This window comes from Polypterus senegalus, chromosome 16 (genome assembly GCF_016835505.1).
Source record: "Polypterus senegalus isolate Bchr_013 chromosome 16, ASM1683550v1, whole genome shotgun sequence".
NCBI classification, from domain to species: domain Eukaryota; kingdom Metazoa; phylum Chordata; class Cladistia; order Polypteriformes; family Polypteridae; genus Polypterus; species Polypterus senegalus.
This window is the reverse complement of record NC_053169.1, coordinates 19,649,371-19,669,504: the sequence shown is the minus strand read 5'-3', so window position 1 is coordinate 19,669,504 and position 20,134 is coordinate 19,649,371. Positions and strand designations below refer to the sequence as shown.

Sequence of the window (20,134 nt, the reverse complement as noted above, 5' to 3'; positions counted from 1 at the left end):
AGCCTGTCTATGAACTTAATTTAAAGTGTAGGTTTACATCGTGCTTTGTTTCCGAAGTAGCAGAACTCATGAATATGGTTGTATATGTCACTCGCTCGCTTCTTATTGTTTCGCTGCCTTCTCAATTATATAATGCATGTTTTCTTCAGCGCTTTTTTGAGGTCTTCCTGGTTTTCTATGTACTGCGCGATTACGTGGGAGGCGTGATGATGTCACACGAAACTCCCCACGGCGTTCAAGCTCATCTCCATTACAGTAAATGGAGAAAAACTGCTTCCAGTTATAACCATTACGCGTAGAATTTCGATATAAAACCTGCCCAACTTTTGTAAGGAAGCTGTAAGGAATGAACCTGCCAAATTTCAGCCTTCCACCCACACGGGAAGTTGGAGAATTAGTGATGTGAGTCAGTGAGTGAGGGCTTTGCCTTTTATTAGTATAGATCAAAATTTGGAGGTAGCTTTCGCCTACACAGACTGATGGTTACAGCCAGAAAACAATTAACCAGAAATGCAGTCAAGTCTACAATCATGTTGTCAGGCTTCAAAAACTTAAATAAATCTGGAAAAGACTGCTTTTCAGTCCTGTTCAAAATTTGAGGTACCACCTATAATAGTCAAAAACTGCTGCACAAGTGATAGGTTAAAAAAATGACTGCTCTTTAGCCATGTTATTATAAGGTATCCAATGCTGCTTAGCAGTAGATTAATGGCTGGTGTATATGGTGTGAATGTAATATGAAGTTCACAGTTTGATTTTTCAGCTCACGTTCATTAACCAATAGATGCGTTTTTTTCCATCTGCCCATTTCTGTGCCTGCTTAATCAATTCAAGAATGCGTGATGTTACAACCTTTCATGTGCAAAAGCAAGGGTCACCCATTTTTTCATAAACATATTGTGAAAGTTTTCATAGTTTTTAAATTAAATCATTTATAGAGAATGTTGTCACAGTAGTAGATGATGAATTTTCAGTTTTGTCTCCGGCATTAGCTATAGTTAATAGAATGTCTTCTCCACAAGGCTGAAATAGCCAGCACAGTCATGCTTGTGGTTACCCACTTTTTACATTTATAGATGTTGGTGTTTTATGATGAGCATCTGACAGCCCACTTCCTCATTAACTCATTGGGCAGCATGCCAGCTTCCTAAAGCACTTCAAGTTCTTGATTTTTTGACTCATGAAAAAAGTCCTAAATTTAAGACCATTTAAAATCTGAAGCAGATTGTGGTTTGATGTTTGTTTCCTATTTAAGATTGACATTTATATAATACAATACACAATACAATTTATTTTTGTATAGCCCAAAATCACACAAGAAGTGCCGCAATGGGCTTTAACAGGCTCTGCCTCTTGACAGCCCCCCACCCTTGACCATGAAAAACTCAAAAAAAAAAAAAAAAAGAAACACTAGTAGGGAAAAAAAAATGGAAGAAACCTTGAGAAAGGCAGTTCAAAGAGAGACCCCTTTCCAGGTAGGTTGGGTGGGCGTGCAGTGGGTGTCAAAGAGAAAAGGGGGTCAATACAATACAATACAATCAATCAATCAATCAACATTTATTTATATAGCACATATTCATACAAAAAAATGTAGCTCAAAGTGCTTTACAAAATGAATAGAGAAATAGAAGACACAATAAAAGATAAACATAAGTCAACATTAATTAACATAGAATAAGAGTAAGGTCCGATGGCCAGGGTGGACAGAAAAACAAAAAAACTCCAAAAGCTGGAGAAAAAATAAAATCTGTAGGGGTTCCAGACCAAGAGACCGCCCAGTCCCTCTGGGCATTCTACCTAACATAAATCATCATATTTTCATGGAAGGACCTGATGATGATGGTCACGTAGACTTCTGGCTTTCAGTCCATCAATGTTGGTGCATCATGATGCTTTGAGTAGGTGGTGGCGCAGGCCGCCACCACAAAGAAACCGGAAAAAGAAACAGAAGAGAGAGTAGGGGTCAGTACGGATTTTAGAGCCACCATGAATAGTTATTATGAAGAATTGAACATACAGAGTATCAGGATTATGTTAAAGTGAAGTTATAAAAGGCCATGTTAAAGTAATGTGTTACTTTACCATGTTAAAGTAATACACAGAACAAAACGCACATAATCCTCAATACAGTATAACAGTAAAATAAAAATAGTGCAAGCACAGAGCAGAATTTAACAGTAGATGATATCACATAATATGATTTGAATTTATCAAATCAATGTTTATGTTCAGCATGCCCATAACACATGATGCATGTAAGAGTTAAATAGACTCCAAAATGTAATGTGATACTGAAAAATAACATTTTACATTTTTTTTATCTAAAGCTTTAAAAAACAGTCTTCAGCATTAACAGAACAGTTTGTCAGATCTGTTGATACTTTTGAATGGATATTCTTCTTGTTTTTAAGTCAGCATATGCTGGGTTCATGTCCAAATGTCTCTTAATTGTGTTTTCATTTGATAGCCATGATTCAGCCCGCTCTCTGGCACTCTTAGTATTTACCTTGAATCTCACTTGCACTGTGAACCCAGCATATGCAGACTTATAAAGAAGAACATCCAAATAATAAAAAATACTTCCAAGACTAACACCCTCTGAACCCTAGGTTACCAATCCACCCCTCCTACACCCCCTTCCTCAGTTTGTTTTATGTTGCCTGTGATTCCTCTTTGACTAATCAGTTTTCTCTGATAATGATACCTTTTTTAAGATAGAAATCCATAAAGGGAGAAAATGAATCACCCATCTATAAACATGCAAACTGTTATCACAGATGTGTGTGTGTGTGTGTGTGTGTGTGTGTGTGTGTGTGTGTGTGTGTATGTTTGGTACGGTAAACAAATCCACAACATTGGACCAGTCTCTGCCAAAACTTGCATACCTCCCACATTTGATTAGATGAAGACTGTAGCCTATGTCCCAACCCAACATTTTGACCTATGGGGGTAACTGTTTGGTTTTTTTTCCCCCTTTCTTACTACAGTTTGAATGACAGCACCACCTTTTGGGTCAGATCAAGTAAAACACCAGAACAGACTGAAGTCAGACTACAGACAAAAGGACCAGAGCTTAAAATTATTTACCCATGTAAAGCCAGGTGCTGCTTCTAGTTTACATATAAAGGTGAAATCTCCTTCTCTGTGTTGTTGAATCTGGCAGTGCTGATAATATTATTATATACTGTAAATTATATTGCTTTCTTAAGCAACCAGTATGAAGAGCATTGTAATGGTTAATTCTCCAGATTGAAAGTATGTACCAGCCATTCTGCATCCGTAAATGAAAGTACAGATATCAACCTTATCTATATGATGTAAATGATAAAAGTGCAGCAGCATTTTAATGATGTTGTTCAAATGATCTTTAAAATTCAAAGCAGTATTGCTGGGATAGCTTTTAAAATACTAGTTTGCACATTACTATAAAGAGCACAGATTAAAACAGATTTTTTTTTAAAAATTAGCTTTCGGTGAAATATTCCTTTAAGGTAAACCTGGACTTTCATATTTCAAACTTACTCTGAACCATGTATTTGTAGTTAGGCTGGAGATGGAATCTTTCCTTTGTTAAAAATGAAATCGATGTCCTGTATTGGTTAGGCAACTGGACAGATCTTCTATTAATTTTGTAAAAACCACAGCTAATTTTTTTCTTTATTTGTGCTTTATTTGTCAGTATTACTGCATATTTCTGTGTGTTGTCATTTTAGAAATTATTTACAGAATTTATTGAAGACAGATGGGTGAATGTTTCTACCTGTTTGCTTAAATAGCAATGTATATTTTTTTTTCATCAAAAAGATTTCATACAGATAGGCTCCAGCAGGGCACCCTTTCCCTCTCTGTATCTCTCTGTCTCTCTCTCAGAGTGTATGTCTGTATTATTGTAATATGTGGTACTTCAACTGTTTTCACCAACAGATTGTATCTGGGCATTCACATGCCATTAATTTGCCTAGATCAGTATTTTTTAAACTATGGGACGCAACCAAGACATGCAAAAGGCAAAATTGGCTTGTGAGAAAACAATGTTTAAAAAACAATGGCCTGAATGAATTATTGTAGTTTTGGAAAGCACCTATAAACATGTGGGATGCTTATGACTGGACAACCTATTCAACAAATTCAATAAAATAGGGTAGAACAAGCTTATGTTGTTTGACAGGTAGTGTTAATACTGTATGTTCTTTCAAAAACTGCTAATTTTCATTAACATCTTTTTGTGGATGCAAATCACAGTACTCTTCACAGCCCCTGCTTTTATTTAGCACTTTACAAGCATGCATCATGGGACATACTGGTGCTGTAACTGACTTCTCTTCTGTGGCAGTGCACTTTAGCAGTAATTCCCAGTTTCACAGAAAAATAGTGCTGTAGAACACATAGAATATTCTGAGGTTTAAAGCAGTGCATTGCATGGCTGCAACTTCTCAACAGCAATAAACTCTCACATTACCTTCTGCTCCATATCAAGTGAAAGTTTCTTTACTTGTCAGAGTTTTGGAATACCCAAAAGCATTTTAAGAATACTCTAGAGCAGGGGTCTCCAACTCCAGTCCTGGAGAGCTACTGTGGCTACAGGTTTTCACTCTAACCTTTTTCTTTATTAGTGACCAGATTTTTCTGCTAATTAACTCTTTGCCTTAATTTTAATTGATGCACAACTTAAGACTCAGGCCCCTTATTTCTTTTTTCCTTAATTAGCAACCAAACAATATTAAGACACAAAATGAACCAACACATAAACAAGAACCTGCGTCCATCACACAATAACTGGAAATAAAGAAAGGTCAAGGCTTCTGTAATGTTGATCTAATCAACATTACTCACATCTACTCACAAAACATTTTGACAGTGCTCTTAATAAAAGAGCAAGAAAAAAAAGAAAATCAACAGTTTTGGAAATGTCTGCCATGGCAGAATGAGCGCCCTGGAATTCAATAATGGGTTTAATTAGCAATGAGAATTAGCTTCAAATTAAGAAACTGAATGAAGGTTAGAGTTTGAGGCTCCAACTTAGTTGGTCATCTGTTGGTTCACTTCGTATCAAATTTATGTTTAGGTGCCGATTAAGGAAAAAAGAATCAATTCAGTGGTCAGATTCTCAAGAAACGTCAATTAAAATAAAGGGAAATAGTTAATTAGCAGGAAAAACTGGTCACTAATTAAGAAAAGAGTTAGAATGAAAACTTGCAGCCACAGTAGCTCTCCAAGACTGGAGTTGGTGACCCCTGCTCTGTAGCATAGTTTCTTAACGTTTCTGGGTTGCAGCGTTTGGGTCATGGCTGACCATTGTATTCAATAGTAAAGGGTCACATAGTAAAGGGTTTGTGAAGTTTCTCGCAATCAGTTGACTTGGGCAGTTTAAGCAACCGATATTGCACCGCTATAAATATCTGCAGCGGTTTTCCAAGGGGGAAGGGTTGACTGCTGACAGCAAACCTCCAAGAGTGACCCTTACCCCAATCTGATGGTTTTCATGGACTGGGTCTTGAAAGTACTAAAAAGGGCAAGATTGAGATGAAAGAATAAAAAGCTTAGAAACCACTAATCTAGAGGATAACTTAAAAATTCCTCTAAGCTGCTGTAAAAGCATCTGTTGAAATTTAAAAAATGAACAGTCATTATCAGAAGGCACGAGATATTGTTTGCTTGAGCGATTTATGGTAGAATGTACTTTTACATTAACCCTCCTGTGTGCATTTCTGCAAAGCACATAAGTTGGAAACACTAATAGTTATAGTGACTTTGGTGTACAGTAATCCCTCGCTATATCGCGCTTTGACTTTCGCGGTTTCGCTCTATCGCGGATTTTATATGAAAGCATAACAAAATATATAACGCGGATTTTTCGCTGCGTCGCGGGTTCTGCGGACAATGTGTCTTTTTACTTCCTGTACATGCTTCCTCAGTTGGTTTGCCCAGTTGATTTCATACAAGGGACGCTATTGGCGGATGACTGAGAAGCTAACCAATCAGAGCACGCAGTTAAGTTCCTGCCTGCTGAATGCAGTGTTAACCAGGAAGTCTCGTCTCGCTCATTCAGCATCAACGTGTTTCGCTGTGTAAAGAGTTGTGCTCTTTTGTGTTTATCTTTGTGCATAGTCAAGCCCTTCATTATGGCTCCAAAACGATCTGCTACTGCTTCAGGGGCTGTGCCCAAGCGCAAACGGAAGATGTTAATGATTGCCGAAAAGGTAAACGTTTTGGATTTGTTGAAGGCTACGATTCTTTTTATTTAAAAGTAGGAAAGGAATATAAGATCTACGGCCGCAGTGTCCTTTTAACCAGGGTGCAAAACGAGTTGTAAGTGGATGTAATAAGGCAGTAGTCCGGATGGAATCTGCTTTAGGGATTTGCATTGAAGACTGCCAGAAGAAGAACAACGGCAGTGCTACACAATCGCCTGAAGTGGCTCCTTTAAGGACTGTAACGCTCTCCTTTGTTGTGCAGTAAAATAAAACTCATTGTTATCGGACAAGTCATCGTGTCATTGTTGGTGAGTAACCATAATTGTTTTTCTACTGTCACAAGAACGAGACATTGACAGATAAAGAGTTGGGGCAGCCACCCGTATATTGTGGTATCCTGGCTGCAAAAGTCGCTTTTTTTAACAAAATATAGAGCACTGAAGTGCACACAACCGAGTCCAAAACAAGACTGAAGAAACAAAGGAAAAGGGGCAGGTTTTAAAGGGGAGACAGGAAGTGAGGTCGATGGATCCGCACGTGGTCTTCCACCATTGGCTCAGAGCCGGAGGTGACATCAGAGGGACTGGAGCTGGTGTGGCCGACTTCCATTGGCTCAGTCCCGAAGTGATGTCAGGTGATCCAGGTGAAATCCCGGGATGGTCTACAGGCAAGGGAGAAAAGAGTCAGTGCACTCTGCCACACCCGGCATGCCTCCGAACTGCCTTCACTCAAGCCCTTTAGCTGCCTCCCATGCGCGCGTGTGACACTACTTACAGTACTTAGTACATGTACGCGCGCTTAGTGTCACTGTACACACATTTACTGTATACTATTTTTCTTGTATTGTACGTATTTATTGCTGGTGGCATGTCTATCGTAATGGCTGTAACATATGTGCTATCGGAGACACTCAATATCTTTAAAATAATATTTAGGTTTTATTGTATATAAACAGTGTGTTTATATACATAATTTCAATGAATCTTACCTAATATCTAAGAGAATACAAAGGGATTATGCTGTATAACTCTGGGGAATATTTATAAACAGTGTGGGAGAGTTTATAAGGGCTTAAAATATATAAAAATAACCATAGAAACATATGGTTTCTACTTCGCGGATTTTCACCTATCGCGGGGGGGTCTGGAACGCAACCCCCGCGATCGAGGAGGGATTACTGTATTCCTTTTTCCTCCTATTACCCACTAAAGCAATTGGTGTAATAATTAGTAATTAATACAGCACTGTGAGCTGTGAGATAGTCTTTGTGCTTTTAATTGTTTTTACACACATTGATAGTATTTTTGTCTCTTTATTCATGTAAAGTATAGTTAACTATATTGTGCATTTATATACTCACACACAAACAGAAATGATATTTCTGCTTAGAACCTAAACCCTTGTGTCGAGTGAATCAAACAACGTGATTTTATACAAAAGCATCATGTGTCGAAACAACACTGTAAAAGATGAGCAGCAGGAGGAGGAGATAGAGGTCAGGGACACATGTTTTCTGTGACATTTCTTAGAATTGTTGAGTTAGAAGTAGGTGGAAAAAGATTAAATGACTTATGCCAAAGGAAAACATCATAATCAATTTTTAAAATCAAATTCTTACCTTGTAGTCGTTAAAAAAAGTGGCACATGTTGGTGAATTTTTGTTTTGTTTTACAGTTCTATAGCTATTTTTGTTAATCTGAAAATGTGATACTGCTGTTCCCAAGAATCCCTTCTCGTGTATTAAAATTACCACAATCCACTCTCTTAAACTTGTGAAGAATCAAGGAACCTTTTGCATGAAGTGTGGTCTGCATATCTTATCATAGGAAGTTAGCTTTGTTTAAATAAACAAAAAAAAAAAATAATGACCATAGAAGAAAGATAACTCTTCCCTAAAAAATCTATTCAGAATGAAGCACTTCCTTGTCTCTTTGAAGTAATTTGTCATCCCCTTGATAAGACATTTTAACTTCTAAGTACACAAGCTCTCAATCTGATATAAAATTAAGAATATTGTCTGAAAATTGCTGATAATGTGCCTCATTCTTGTTTGTATCATCACCAATCACACAGTCACTATTCATTCAGGAAAATGATTACAGACTTTTTTGGCAATGAATCAATTTTAGCTTCTTAAAGCATGTGTTACCTCTGAGGCTTTTCTCTTTTTCTGTTTTTTAAAGTGCCACATTTGTGACTGCAGACAATTAATAACTTCTTAACAAGCCATTCATTTAAAATTAAGGATGCTTTTGTCATGTTTAAAAATGTATTTCCATGTCATAATTCAAAATGTGCTGTTCTAGTAATAAAAAACAAAGGTACATATGACTTTGCTTGGCTTACGTATTTGCTTTTCTGCAAGTACTGAAACTGTCAAGTGACTACAGTTTGTAATCTGCTGAATTTAAATAAAAACAGACAAAGACATGTACTGTATAATTTGTTTTTATAAGAGTCTTTACCAGTGCTGCCAAATTTTAGCATGTGAATTCCAAATATTTTTCCATTGAAAAGTGGAGCCTCTTGTCTCTCTGAGATGTTATTTTGGAACACTTTTAGCTGTAGCATTTTCTGGTTTTAAAATTAAACCATGAATTAATCCCGTAATTTGTTTATTTCCCCAGCCCTCTAATTTCAGTACATACTTATGTGAGGAGAGAAACTATTCTGTAGGTTCCAGATGATATGTAGGAGACAATGGCTTAATCTTTTGTCACAGACGGAGCTACTTATACAGGGCATGTCTAGGATTTTCCAGTTAAAATGAATTTAACATATTATTTTCTGTATGTGAGATTAAATTGTAGGACCCAGTAAAAATCCATGTAGACAGTTCACCGGCTAGGGTTTGAAAACAGAACCTGTGCTACAGTATGTGGCGAGAATTGAGCACTGTGTCACTGTGCCATCCACTATAAATTAAAGCCATGCACAATTTGTAGTATATGAGTAAGCACTGTATTATGATGACTGAAGAAATACAGTATATTTGTTTATAGCTCTCATGATTCATAAATGTGAAAATTTAATTTCTTTGCAAATATTACTTGCATATGTTTTCAAATTACTTAACACAATCTTAGTAGGCAGCAGCACTGACAAGTGTGAGCAGAGGTGGGTGTTTCTGTTAAAGTATCCTGTGACAGAATGGCTCCCTACCCAAAGTTAGTTTCTGATTTGTGCAAGATGCCCCTAAAATAAGCCACAGCTGTCCTTGAATTGGATTAAGAAAGCTTGAAAGTCAGTGGATTGATGTTTTCAAGGAATTGAGCAACTATAGCTGAGAGGTGTAGTACAGACTAAAATAAGATTGATTCCATATTCATAGTCCTTGGGCAGAGTAAAAGATTAAATACTCTTTAGTAAGTGTTGATTTATTACAAAGGGTATATTCAGCATTTTCAGAATTTATGAAAATGAAGCAGTGTACATTGCTAAGCACATACTTCAGCATGGTATTGTCTTTTTTGTCCCAGTTTTAGGGCCATTCTTAGTGTTGGAATATGAATCTGAAGTACAGTTGCCTATATTGTTAAAAGCCTGTTCTATCTTTAAGTTATCAATCAATCAACATTTATTTATATGGCACATTTTCATACAAAAAATGTAGCTCAAAGTGCTTTACAAAATGAAGAATAGAAAAATAGAAGACACAATAAAAAATAAACATAAGTCAACATTAATTAACATAGAATAAGTAAGGTCCGATGGCCAGGGTGGACAGAAAAAAAAACTCCAAAAGCTGGAGAAAAAAAAAATAAAATAAAATCTTAGACTTGAAAATGTTGGGGCCGTCTAATGCTGTTAAATAAACTGCTGTAATGTATTTTTTGACATGTATAAGGAGTGATGCAAAGTAAAACTCTTTAGGGGCTTATGAGTAACCTAATGCTTTGGGAAAAGCTCTGCTGGATACTGGAGAGGTGACTCAAGTATCTTCAGCTGGAATTTGTGGTAATGATTGTATAATTGGCAATATAATATATATTTATATTATATATATATATCATTTGTTTTACCCCGTGTCTATCAGTCCATTCACTTTTTCACACATCAGTCCATGGATTATTATGTATGTAACATTGCTAATTATTAAAAGTTTAGTAGTGCTGGTTAGCAAATCTGTAAAGGCTGAGCCCTCTGCTGGAAAACATGCACCACTGATACAGTTATTCTTGGATTTACATTATAGCAATAGCAATTTTTTTAAGTAATCAGACTTTTTTATTAATATTTTATTACTTAAAGCCTAAAAGCAAACATTTATCATCCAATGCTATTTTTTTTATTAATGCCTTTCTTAAACATTGGCAAGATGCATTAAATTATTAAAGTATTATGGTTGCATTTGTTACTTTAACAATTCCAGGAGAATTAATTTTATAAAAACGACAGCTTCCACAAAAACAAAAACAAAATTGTGGTGTTTTTGTCCTCCTTCCACTCCTCAGACATGTGTAAGGTTCATTGATGTTTGCTCAGTGCGTAGCCCCCTACAACCCTGATTAGAATACTTCTAAATCATTTGTCTTTTGCACTGGCTGTTTGAATCAGATGGCAGAAGGAGGAGTGGGATTTTTTTTGGGATTATCTGAAAAGCATACTCCATTTTCTGTCCTGTGTAAAATGTGTAAAGCTGTCAAGGACACTTCAGAAAGTTTACTTTGACTTGTGCATTCTGTGTTTTGGGAATCATTATATCCATGCCTTTTGTCAAAAATGTGCCACGCTCCCTGGTACAAATGCCAGTAATGTCCAGTATTGCTTCACATTTCACAACCATAGAAAAAGTTATAACTGTCCATTTATTAGAGGGAATGTCACCACATCTTTATTTGAATAGCAGCAAACCGGATTTAGTTATGCCTTCAGAAAAAATATTTGGAAGTACAGATGCTTTCTTCAGAAACATATTTAGCCTTTGAAACAGAAAATTTAGGTAAAAATATCTACTGTGACCACAGGTTAGTAAGTAGACTTGAATAAGAATGGTTAAAAAAGTAAATGAATGGATAATAATCAGTTAGGAACCCATTACATTAGTCCAAGCTGAATCATATAAGAGTGTCATATGTTGATTTACTACTTCTTTAAATGTGGTATTGTTCTGAACAGTTGATGTTTGTGTTCATATTTTTTTCCTTGGCATGCTTGTGATAAAGTAGCAAATTCTGCATCTTGAGGGAGAATTTTCCCTGAATCGTGATTTTCATAAACCACAGTCAATGAACTAAATGGTATTTTACAGCCAGTAAATCTATTTTCACTGACACACATGTAAAGGATGCTGCAAATTCTCTTAAAACTAATTTTTCAAAAATATTTAACACCTTTTCAGTGTCATTGTATTAGGAAAATTACATTCCAGTTACAAACATAAACCGACCCTGCATAACCACAAAACATATGTCAGTGAGAAGTTGTCACTGTTTGTAATTTGCGGCCAAAACTCCACATCTAACTCCACTCTTCCTGTATTTAATTTTTTAGAACTCTCTGCATTTTTTTGCTGTACTGATGTGTTGTTTTTATTGCAGGTTATGCAGTCTGACCCTTAAAAAGCTAACTGTGCTTAAAGAACTGGACAAAGATCTTTCCTCTGTTGTAATTGCTGTTAAAATTCAGGTAGGCCATTAATTTTATTTGGATTAATACATAATCATTCTGTTTTGAAAATTAAGATATACTGTATTTATTTTAATATTTAGTATGTTGTTTATTGGTCTTCTTTGTAGAAAACTCTTAGGTAAGACGTGACAAAGACAGTCAGTAAAACATATTGAAGTGGCATGTCATGAAAACCCTTGCATTCTAGCATAAGTTTTTTTGTTTTTGGCTTCTCAGTGTTCTTTAGGACAGATATGTTATATCAAAGAAAATAAAAAAAAAATTCTCACCTGCCTTTTGTGTGCTGAGTGAACTAAATTAATGTCAATGCATGAGGCTTTGGGTAGAACAAAGAAAACAGAAATGCAAACTTAAGCGTAATTGGTAATTGGAGTTAAGAAAATGAAATTGGCAGAATGGCCTTGGAAAAACAAATAAGAAAAGAACATTCAAAGGGCTGTTTGAATATAGAAAGGAAAAAGGCAAAAGTTTGTTTTAGCACATAGAGGATAAAATATATAGAGGACTTTAGAGGATGTATTCCAATAATCTGATTACTAAAATTCAATTGAATTGTATCAATATTTGTATTTATTTCAAACCTGGATTAAGACTGCCAAAGGCACCTGGGTAACTTATCTCCTTACCAGAGAATTGATCATACTTTTAACGATGCAGTGTGCAGCCACTAGAAAGTTTAATACAGCATGGTATTTCCCACTCTTCTGTTTGGTGTGTGGAGACTCAATCATTTTCATCAATCACATGGTAGAAGGAGGTCCCTCTTGGTCATTTTGGCACATGACGATTTGATTGATTCATCAAGCGTCCCCCCTAAGTCGTTTCAGGACCCAAAGACTCAAGCCCTGGCTGTCACTAGCCCCTGGGCATGTACCCAGAATGCCCTGATGGTAGAACTGCCCATGATTTATTCAAATATTTTTATATGTGGTATTTTTGCAAGCAAATAAACAATTTTTTGCCCAGAGAACTAACTTTAAAAATAACTTGCTTGAGTGGCCTAAGAAATTTGCGCAGCATTGTACATTTAATACCCCCTTACATTTTTTTTTCTGTTACACTCCCAAATTTTAGCACATTGAATTAATTCTCTCTCTGCTGGCTCAACAGGTTCAACACATAAATGAGTCACAGTATACATATTATAATATATTATATTTCTCATTTTCAAAAGTACCAAGTCCTTGAATCACTGCTTTGTACATAGTTCTTTTAGCAGTATTTGCAAGTGTTAGTGTTAATCTTCTTACGAATGTCTATACGAGTTTTGCACATTTAGATTTTTGGCAATTTTTTACTATTCATTAATAAATGTTTGCTCCAACTATTGGAAATTAGATGGAGAATATCAGTGAACAGAAATTTTCTGGTTAAACAACATAAACTGCTCAAAAAAATTAAATGAACACTTTGAAAACACATTAAATCTCAATGGGGGGAAAAAATCCTGCTACATATCTCTACTGATATGGAGTGGGTAATGTGTTAGGAACGAAAGGATGCCACATCGTTTGATGGAAATGAAAATTATCAACCTACAGAGGGCTGAATTCAAAGACATCCCAAAAATCTAAATGAAAAAATGATGTGGCAGGCTAGTCTGTTTTGACAAAATTTCATTGCAGCAACTCCAAATCGTGCTCAGTAGTTTCTATGGCAATAATTCCATTGCAGCTGTTCTATGGGATCTCCTTGGTATTTACGGCAGTAGGTCTAGATTAATATGACCTATTGTTTTAGTTGTGAGATATTAATGGTTTAAAATAGTTCTTTTAGATTTTGGGATAAATAAAAGTTAAAGTGGTGTTCTCCTACTCTCTCTGTCTCCCTCTTGCATGCTGACCCACTTAGCAGGATTAACACTTTTACCTGACTGCTCCTTCCTCCATAAAATAAGATGACTTTGCACTCCTTAACCTGATTAACCTGAGTTTTATAATAAGTGCACCTCTAACAGTATCCAAGACAAAGTAATGTTCAGGGTTATTTTACTTGCAACTTTAAAAAGAAAAAAAAAAAGAAACAAAAAAACTATTTCTAAACTATTTTCACCTCCCATTTTATTTTCAGTTTAGTTGTTGTTTAGCTTAATGAAATTTTGACCTCATTTAAAATATTTAGGAGTTTATTATTATTTAGTTTTTGTCTAGTTTTCACTTTGGCTTTATGGCAATCCGATGAGGATTACAAAATGCACACTATACGTAGGGTATATAGCAAAGGGATTGTACAAACAAGCAGATATGTCCATAAAAGATTCAGTGAGGATCTTTTTGCTCCAGTCATCTGTACAGAATGTTACTATATCTTCTGAATGTTTTAGAAAATGTGTGTCACTCGTGTTGTAGCTGTGTCCATCTGTTTCAAGAAGCAGGCTGTTTACTTTGGCTGCATTGAGCAGTTTAAACTAAAGAATCAGACACTTATAGTACCTTATGTGAAGGGTGGAGGAGGGTAAGTAAGAACCAAAGAAAATTTGTGGTGCTAACCAGGCCATCCCATTTTATTGTGGTTGCCCAAACATTGAACAGAAATAAGCATCCGGTGTTCTAAAAAATCAACTCTCGAGAGGGTCTGCATCAGGAAGCTTATTCCGTCAACTGAGACTCCATCCTCTATGAATCCTCAGCTCATGGACCTGACCTTAAGGAGTGTGGCTTACTTGCATGGAGCATGGCGAAGTTGCCCTCCATGAGTGGTTTCTCTAAGATAGGAAAGTGAAAAGAGAAGATACGGTTAGCTTTGGTGCCCCCTCCTGTCCCAGTGGATTATTGGATACTTTGTTCAAGCCTGGAAGGTGATCCTCAGGTGCCCACGAAAGACACTTATGTATTTCACACAACCCCCTAGACTTTCAATAAATACCTGTGCTAACACACTTTTGTCTGTTGCTGTGTTTAGCTGACTGAGGTTACAGGACAGAAAGCAAGTTAAAGTTTGGTGACCAGTGTAACCTTTCATTTTGCTGTCTTTGGTAAATTAAGCCTTTTTTCAGCTTGTCACTGTCTTCAACCTCATTTTAGACTTTTATTTTATAAAAGTAGTTTAAATGTCTGCGGTTGGCTGGCACCCTGCCTGGGGTTTGTTTCCTGCCTTGTGCCCTGTGTTGGCTGGGGTTGGTTCCAGCAGACCCCCGTGACCCTGTAGTTAGGATATAACAGGTTGAATAATGGATGAATGGTTTAAATGTGTTATTAAATTCATCTGGTTATTTTACTTTGAGTTCCTGAAATCAGCAAGCCATGTCGTCAGTTACACACTTGCTCTTGTTACAGCTATTGAATTTCATATGGGATTAATAAATTATCTATCTATCTCTCTCTCTCTCTCTCTCTCTCTCAAATTCTCTCTCAAATACTCCCAGACAGAAATGTCCCATTTTCATTCAGTTTGTTTTGCTGTGTGTCCACATTTAAAAATATACCAGATCCTATTTAGTCTGCCTAGACGTCTCTATAGTACTTGACCCATTTGGAATTACTGGCCGGCTCTGGCCCGAGTCATTTGGGCCAGATGCCAGCACTGTAGCAGCTGATATAACGTACATCAAGCCAGAATTTCCCCATTTCTGCCAAACATGAATTATGGGTGTCTGGCAGAAAAGGCAATTTGATCTCTTGAATACGAATGCATTTTTCCAATACAAATTAGTCACCTTGAGTTTCTGTTGGCATGCTTTTGTCCCCATGCGCTTTGAATGTGCCACCAAAATGAGTCATTTAAAATATCAACCCATAATTTTTGCATATAGTTATTTATTTCACACAAAAAAAGTATATTTCTGTTTTTGTAAATGTATATGTTAGATTTGCAGTTAGTTTAATGCTTCTGACTAATGACATACACCAAAGAACATAAGTTAAATGTTTGTACCGCTGTAGCAAAAAGTAATGATGCATAAAATGGAAAATGCCTTAGAGCAAAGGTAAAATGACATACCTTACCTACTGTATCAAGTAAAACATGCACCAGAAACGATAAATGAAGAGATTGTATGCATTCTTCTTCTGTCCTTTCCTTTTCCATTAGAAAAGGTTATCATCCAATGGAGATCTACCTCTCATTTCACTTTTAATCATATGCACTTCTTGCACAATCAAATGTGCTGTTAGTAGAAAGTGCCATTTCCTCTTTGAGATTAGTTTTGCAGTTTCCCTCAAAAGAGTTAAAACAAAAAAAATAGTCTGTATCCAAGTGAAGCATGAAAATCCAAAGAAGAGCTATACAAGTATATGGGAAATATTAATATGCCCATTTCTCTTTTTAATTAATACAAATTTCAAGATTATGTTATAATGTCTTTACCATGTAAAACCATTAGAACACTGCCATGTCTGTACTCTACCTTACCAAAGTGACGCAAATTCACTCCAGTGTCACACATGTCAGTCGGTTGAACTTAGCAAAGATGCAAGGTGCTGGGCGGTCTCGTGGTCTGGAACCCCTACAGATTTTATTTTTTTTCTCCAGCTTTTGGAGTTTTTTTTTTTTTTGTTTTTTCTGTCCACCCTGGCCATCAGACCTTACTTATTCTATGTTAATTAATGTTGACTTATGTTTATTTTTTATTGTGTCTTCTATTTTTCTATTCATTTTGTAAAGCACTTTGAGCTACATTTTTTTGTATGAATATGTGCTATATAAATAAATGTTGATTGATTGATTGATTGAAGATGTAACAGAGCAAGTGCAACTGACACATTTTGACTGACTAATAAAACACTGGCAGGGAAGAATCTGCTTGGATCTGGCACTAGTGTCTTTTGCTAGCTGGCTAGTCAGTCAGTGCCTGTTCTAATCTGGACTTGGCCCAGATGTGGCATGTTATAAATTTATGTTAAGAATAGATTGCTGTCATGGTAGCACTATGCCTCATGTACCATTTTTGCCTTCTTTTGGAATACTTCGAATCCCGCAGTCAAAAAACTTTCTTTTATGTCTGTCATAGACCAAGATTTATTGTACTTGATTCTATTAAGAGCATAATGTCAAATGACTGTCTGGTAGTATGTTGGTCACCACAGTATCAAGGAATTTACTGATAGACCTGCAGTACAGTTTGTTACATTTTAAAGGTGTCAGCCAAACGAGAGGCTCCTAGCTGCTCAAAAATATGCATATATATTTCTCATTATTCATGTAATTTTGTTCTAAACCAACCATAAACTATACTCTTATGTTCCCCTTTGTGAAATTTTGATTAAGAGTGCATAGTCGGACACAAAACAAAACGCCAAAGGCAATTTATAAACCATTCTACGCTTTTGTAAACTGTTGTCTAAAGTTAAGTTTTTTCCCCTGAGTACTACTGTAACGCTAATGTTTTCTGCCACTTATTTGATAGCACACTAAAGCCTCTGACAGCAGTTCTGGCCAGTCCTCCAAACAGTGTTTAGTGCCTCAGTGTTCTTTCATAATGCTGGAAGTGATGTTTATGCAATGCAACACTTAACCTCTTTATTATATTCTTGTTAAATAAACATGATAACAATATTATTATTTATGATAAATGATAATAGAACTCGTTTTAGAGATACTAGTCAACTATTTTTTATGCTCTTGTGACTGTAATACAAATCACCCACAAAAAGTGGAATTATTTTGTGTTTGTACAAAAAGTCCTGGGTGCGTTCCCACATGGAGTTTCCATGTTTTGTCTCATGTCTGCATGGGTTTCTTCTCGCATTCCAAAGGAATATCAAAACTAAATTGTCCTGGGGTGTAATGGTGGCCTTGTGCGTATGTGTTTCTTAGTGTGTGTGTGGGCTGCCTCCATCTCCAAGGACAGCTTGTGCCTTGTTTCTAATGTTGGCTGGGATAGTCTCCAACTTCGCTGAGACCTTACTCCAGATTAGCATGTTTCAAAAATGGATGGGTATAAAATGGGGAGAGATCCTATTTACTCTGGTATGGCTGCTGTGCTTTATACAACATTGATGGTGTGCCATTGAATTTTTTTTTTCAATTCAAAAAAGGTTAATGCTTCAATAAATAATTTTTCAGAGTGTTAGTTTCTGGAAGGTCAAATATGCTTTTAAAATGATTTGAAATGATTATCAAAGCTGTATCTCATCAAGCTTCCTCAGTTCTTGTAACAACACTTAGCAGAGAAAATCAAAATACATGAGTTTAGCTCATTCTGGAATTCAAGTCAAAATGCCTTTATTTTTAATGAGCCTTTAGGGAACTCAGGTATGTCTTTTTTCAATAAGGAATTATGTTGATTCTGTTTTATTACAAGGCTGTATTTTGTTACTGATTAGGAAAGAACAGATGACCTTTTCACATTTCCCAGAAGGATATTTTTTATACTTAACAGTATGTTGGGATGGTTTCATTTCTGATAATATTGTCTCTTGCAGGCTTGTTTTTTGTATGCAGTATGAGATTTTTTTTCACAACTGTGGGTTAAATTTTCAAATAATAAACTGTCTTTATATTAAAAAACTTACATTTCAGCACAGGACTGCAGTAATTGCTACTTTCATTCTAAAATCCAGCATAGTTTAACATAGTAAAGTAGAAGAACCGTGCTGCTTTTTCATAACAACAAAAAAGAAACAAGGCTTTCATTATTGTCAATTTTATCTTGGTATAATATGAGTTCAGAAATAAAAATACATGATTTGTTCATACCTTGAGAGTGTGTTGATTTGGTAAGTCAGCTATGATTTTCACCTCCTTTGAATTTTTATTTTTTTCTCATTCCCTTAGTTATAAATGATAGTGAGATGGGTTTCTGGTTAATAAAAACACTGTGTATACAGTAGACCCAAATCTGGAGCAAGATCTTTGCATCTAGTCTCTGAATGTAATAAATATTCCAATAGTTGTCAGTAGGTCCTTCCTTCTATTTTCTCCACTTTTTAAAGCAGTTATTAGTTTCAAGGCAGAAGCCACCCTTAGATAGGATGCCAGTCCATTACAAAACACACTTATGCACATACTCACACTTAACTCACTCATATCAGGAGAATTTTAAGTCACCAGTTAACAAATCCTGAATGCAATATCTCTAAAGGAAAGACCAGCACTTTTGAGGGTTCTAATGGAATGTCTGTATTCCTGTGTTAATTGCCTTTCTCTTGCAGGTATGGTAAGAATACATAGTGAAATATTGTCCAAACCATGCACCAGAGAGTGTAGCAACACTGTTTGTTCTAATACTATTTTTATGAAGATCCTGTTAATTTTTTGTGTAGGGCAAATAATAAGCGAGCAAATGACCCATCGGTAACAAAGACATGTGCTCAAGCTCTGGCATAACAGAAATCTTTTGCGAGTACTGGAGTGAGAGGGGATAGACACTTGGTGGGGATCTGCCAGGAGCGCTGCTCTGGGAGGAGGAGGATGTGTGTGCCACTCAACCCTTATTTGTCTGTCAGTGATCAAGTTGTACATTACAACTGTGGTCCAGATCATTTGCTGCAAAGTTACTTGTGTTTCTCTAAGTCTTACCCTTAATCTATATATATAATTCACTAAGGCAAGACAGCAATGGAAAGCATGCCGGAAGGGGCGTGGAATCACTAAGCCGCCGACAAGTGAGACACCTATGGCGCACACAGGAAGGGGCCACGCCCACCAACTCCAAGACCATTGGATACGACGACAACTCACAGAGCCACACCCACCAACTCGGACGCGACAACACAGAAAAATCGGCGTCATTTATATTCGTCTGTCGTAGAGGTCACATGCAGCTCCGACCCACGTTGACTGTTCATAGAGGCATGTTTTTCGCGGAGGTGAATCGCCATATGCAGCGTGTAAAACTGTTTGCGAGGGGTATCCCATGGGATATTCCTTTACAACTAAGGTTAAAATACAATGAAGTGAGCAGTCTTTAAAAAAGGAGTTTTCGGTTACGACGCACGACCGCGTGCACCATAGTAAACTGTTTTACACGCTACATACAGCAATTCGCATCCGCGACAAACATGCGTCTTCTTAGATGCTCCTGCACTTTGTACACACCCCCCTCCCCCCTCGCTACCACCGTGGTCGGGTGTCTTGGTGGATTATATATAGAAAGGCAGCCAAAACCGCACAGAGCAATGAAAAGTCTACGTGAGTCACAGGTGCATCTGGACTGTGCAAAGACAACAACGACTCGAGTGACGAGTTGGAGGTGGACACATGAGCAGGCAGTGCATACTGAACGAGAAATCAGCAGACTAGCATGACGGAAGAAGCGGAGTGGACGTCCTTCTCCTCTCCTCCCGTTCCACCCTCCGCGCCTGAGAAGCACATGGACGATTGTGTGTTGGTTCGTTCCGTGCATTGGTTAAAACCCAATGAAGGAGGCA

General features: G+C 36.7%; 1 protein-coding gene across 1 annotated transcript in view; it reads left to right on the top strand.

Annotated features, from left to right (window-relative positions):
• Positions 1-20,134, top strand: part of LOC120516224 (phosphofurin acidic cluster sorting protein 1-like) — a 181,860-nt gene that overhangs the window by 81,273 nt on the left and 80,453 nt on the right. Inside the window, exon 2 of the mRNA XM_039737725.1 lies at positions 11,735-11,822. Within this exon, the coding sequence (XP_039593659.1) occupies positions 11,735-11,822 (88 nt within the window). The remainder of the gene's footprint in view (positions 1-11,734; positions 11,823-20,134) is intronic.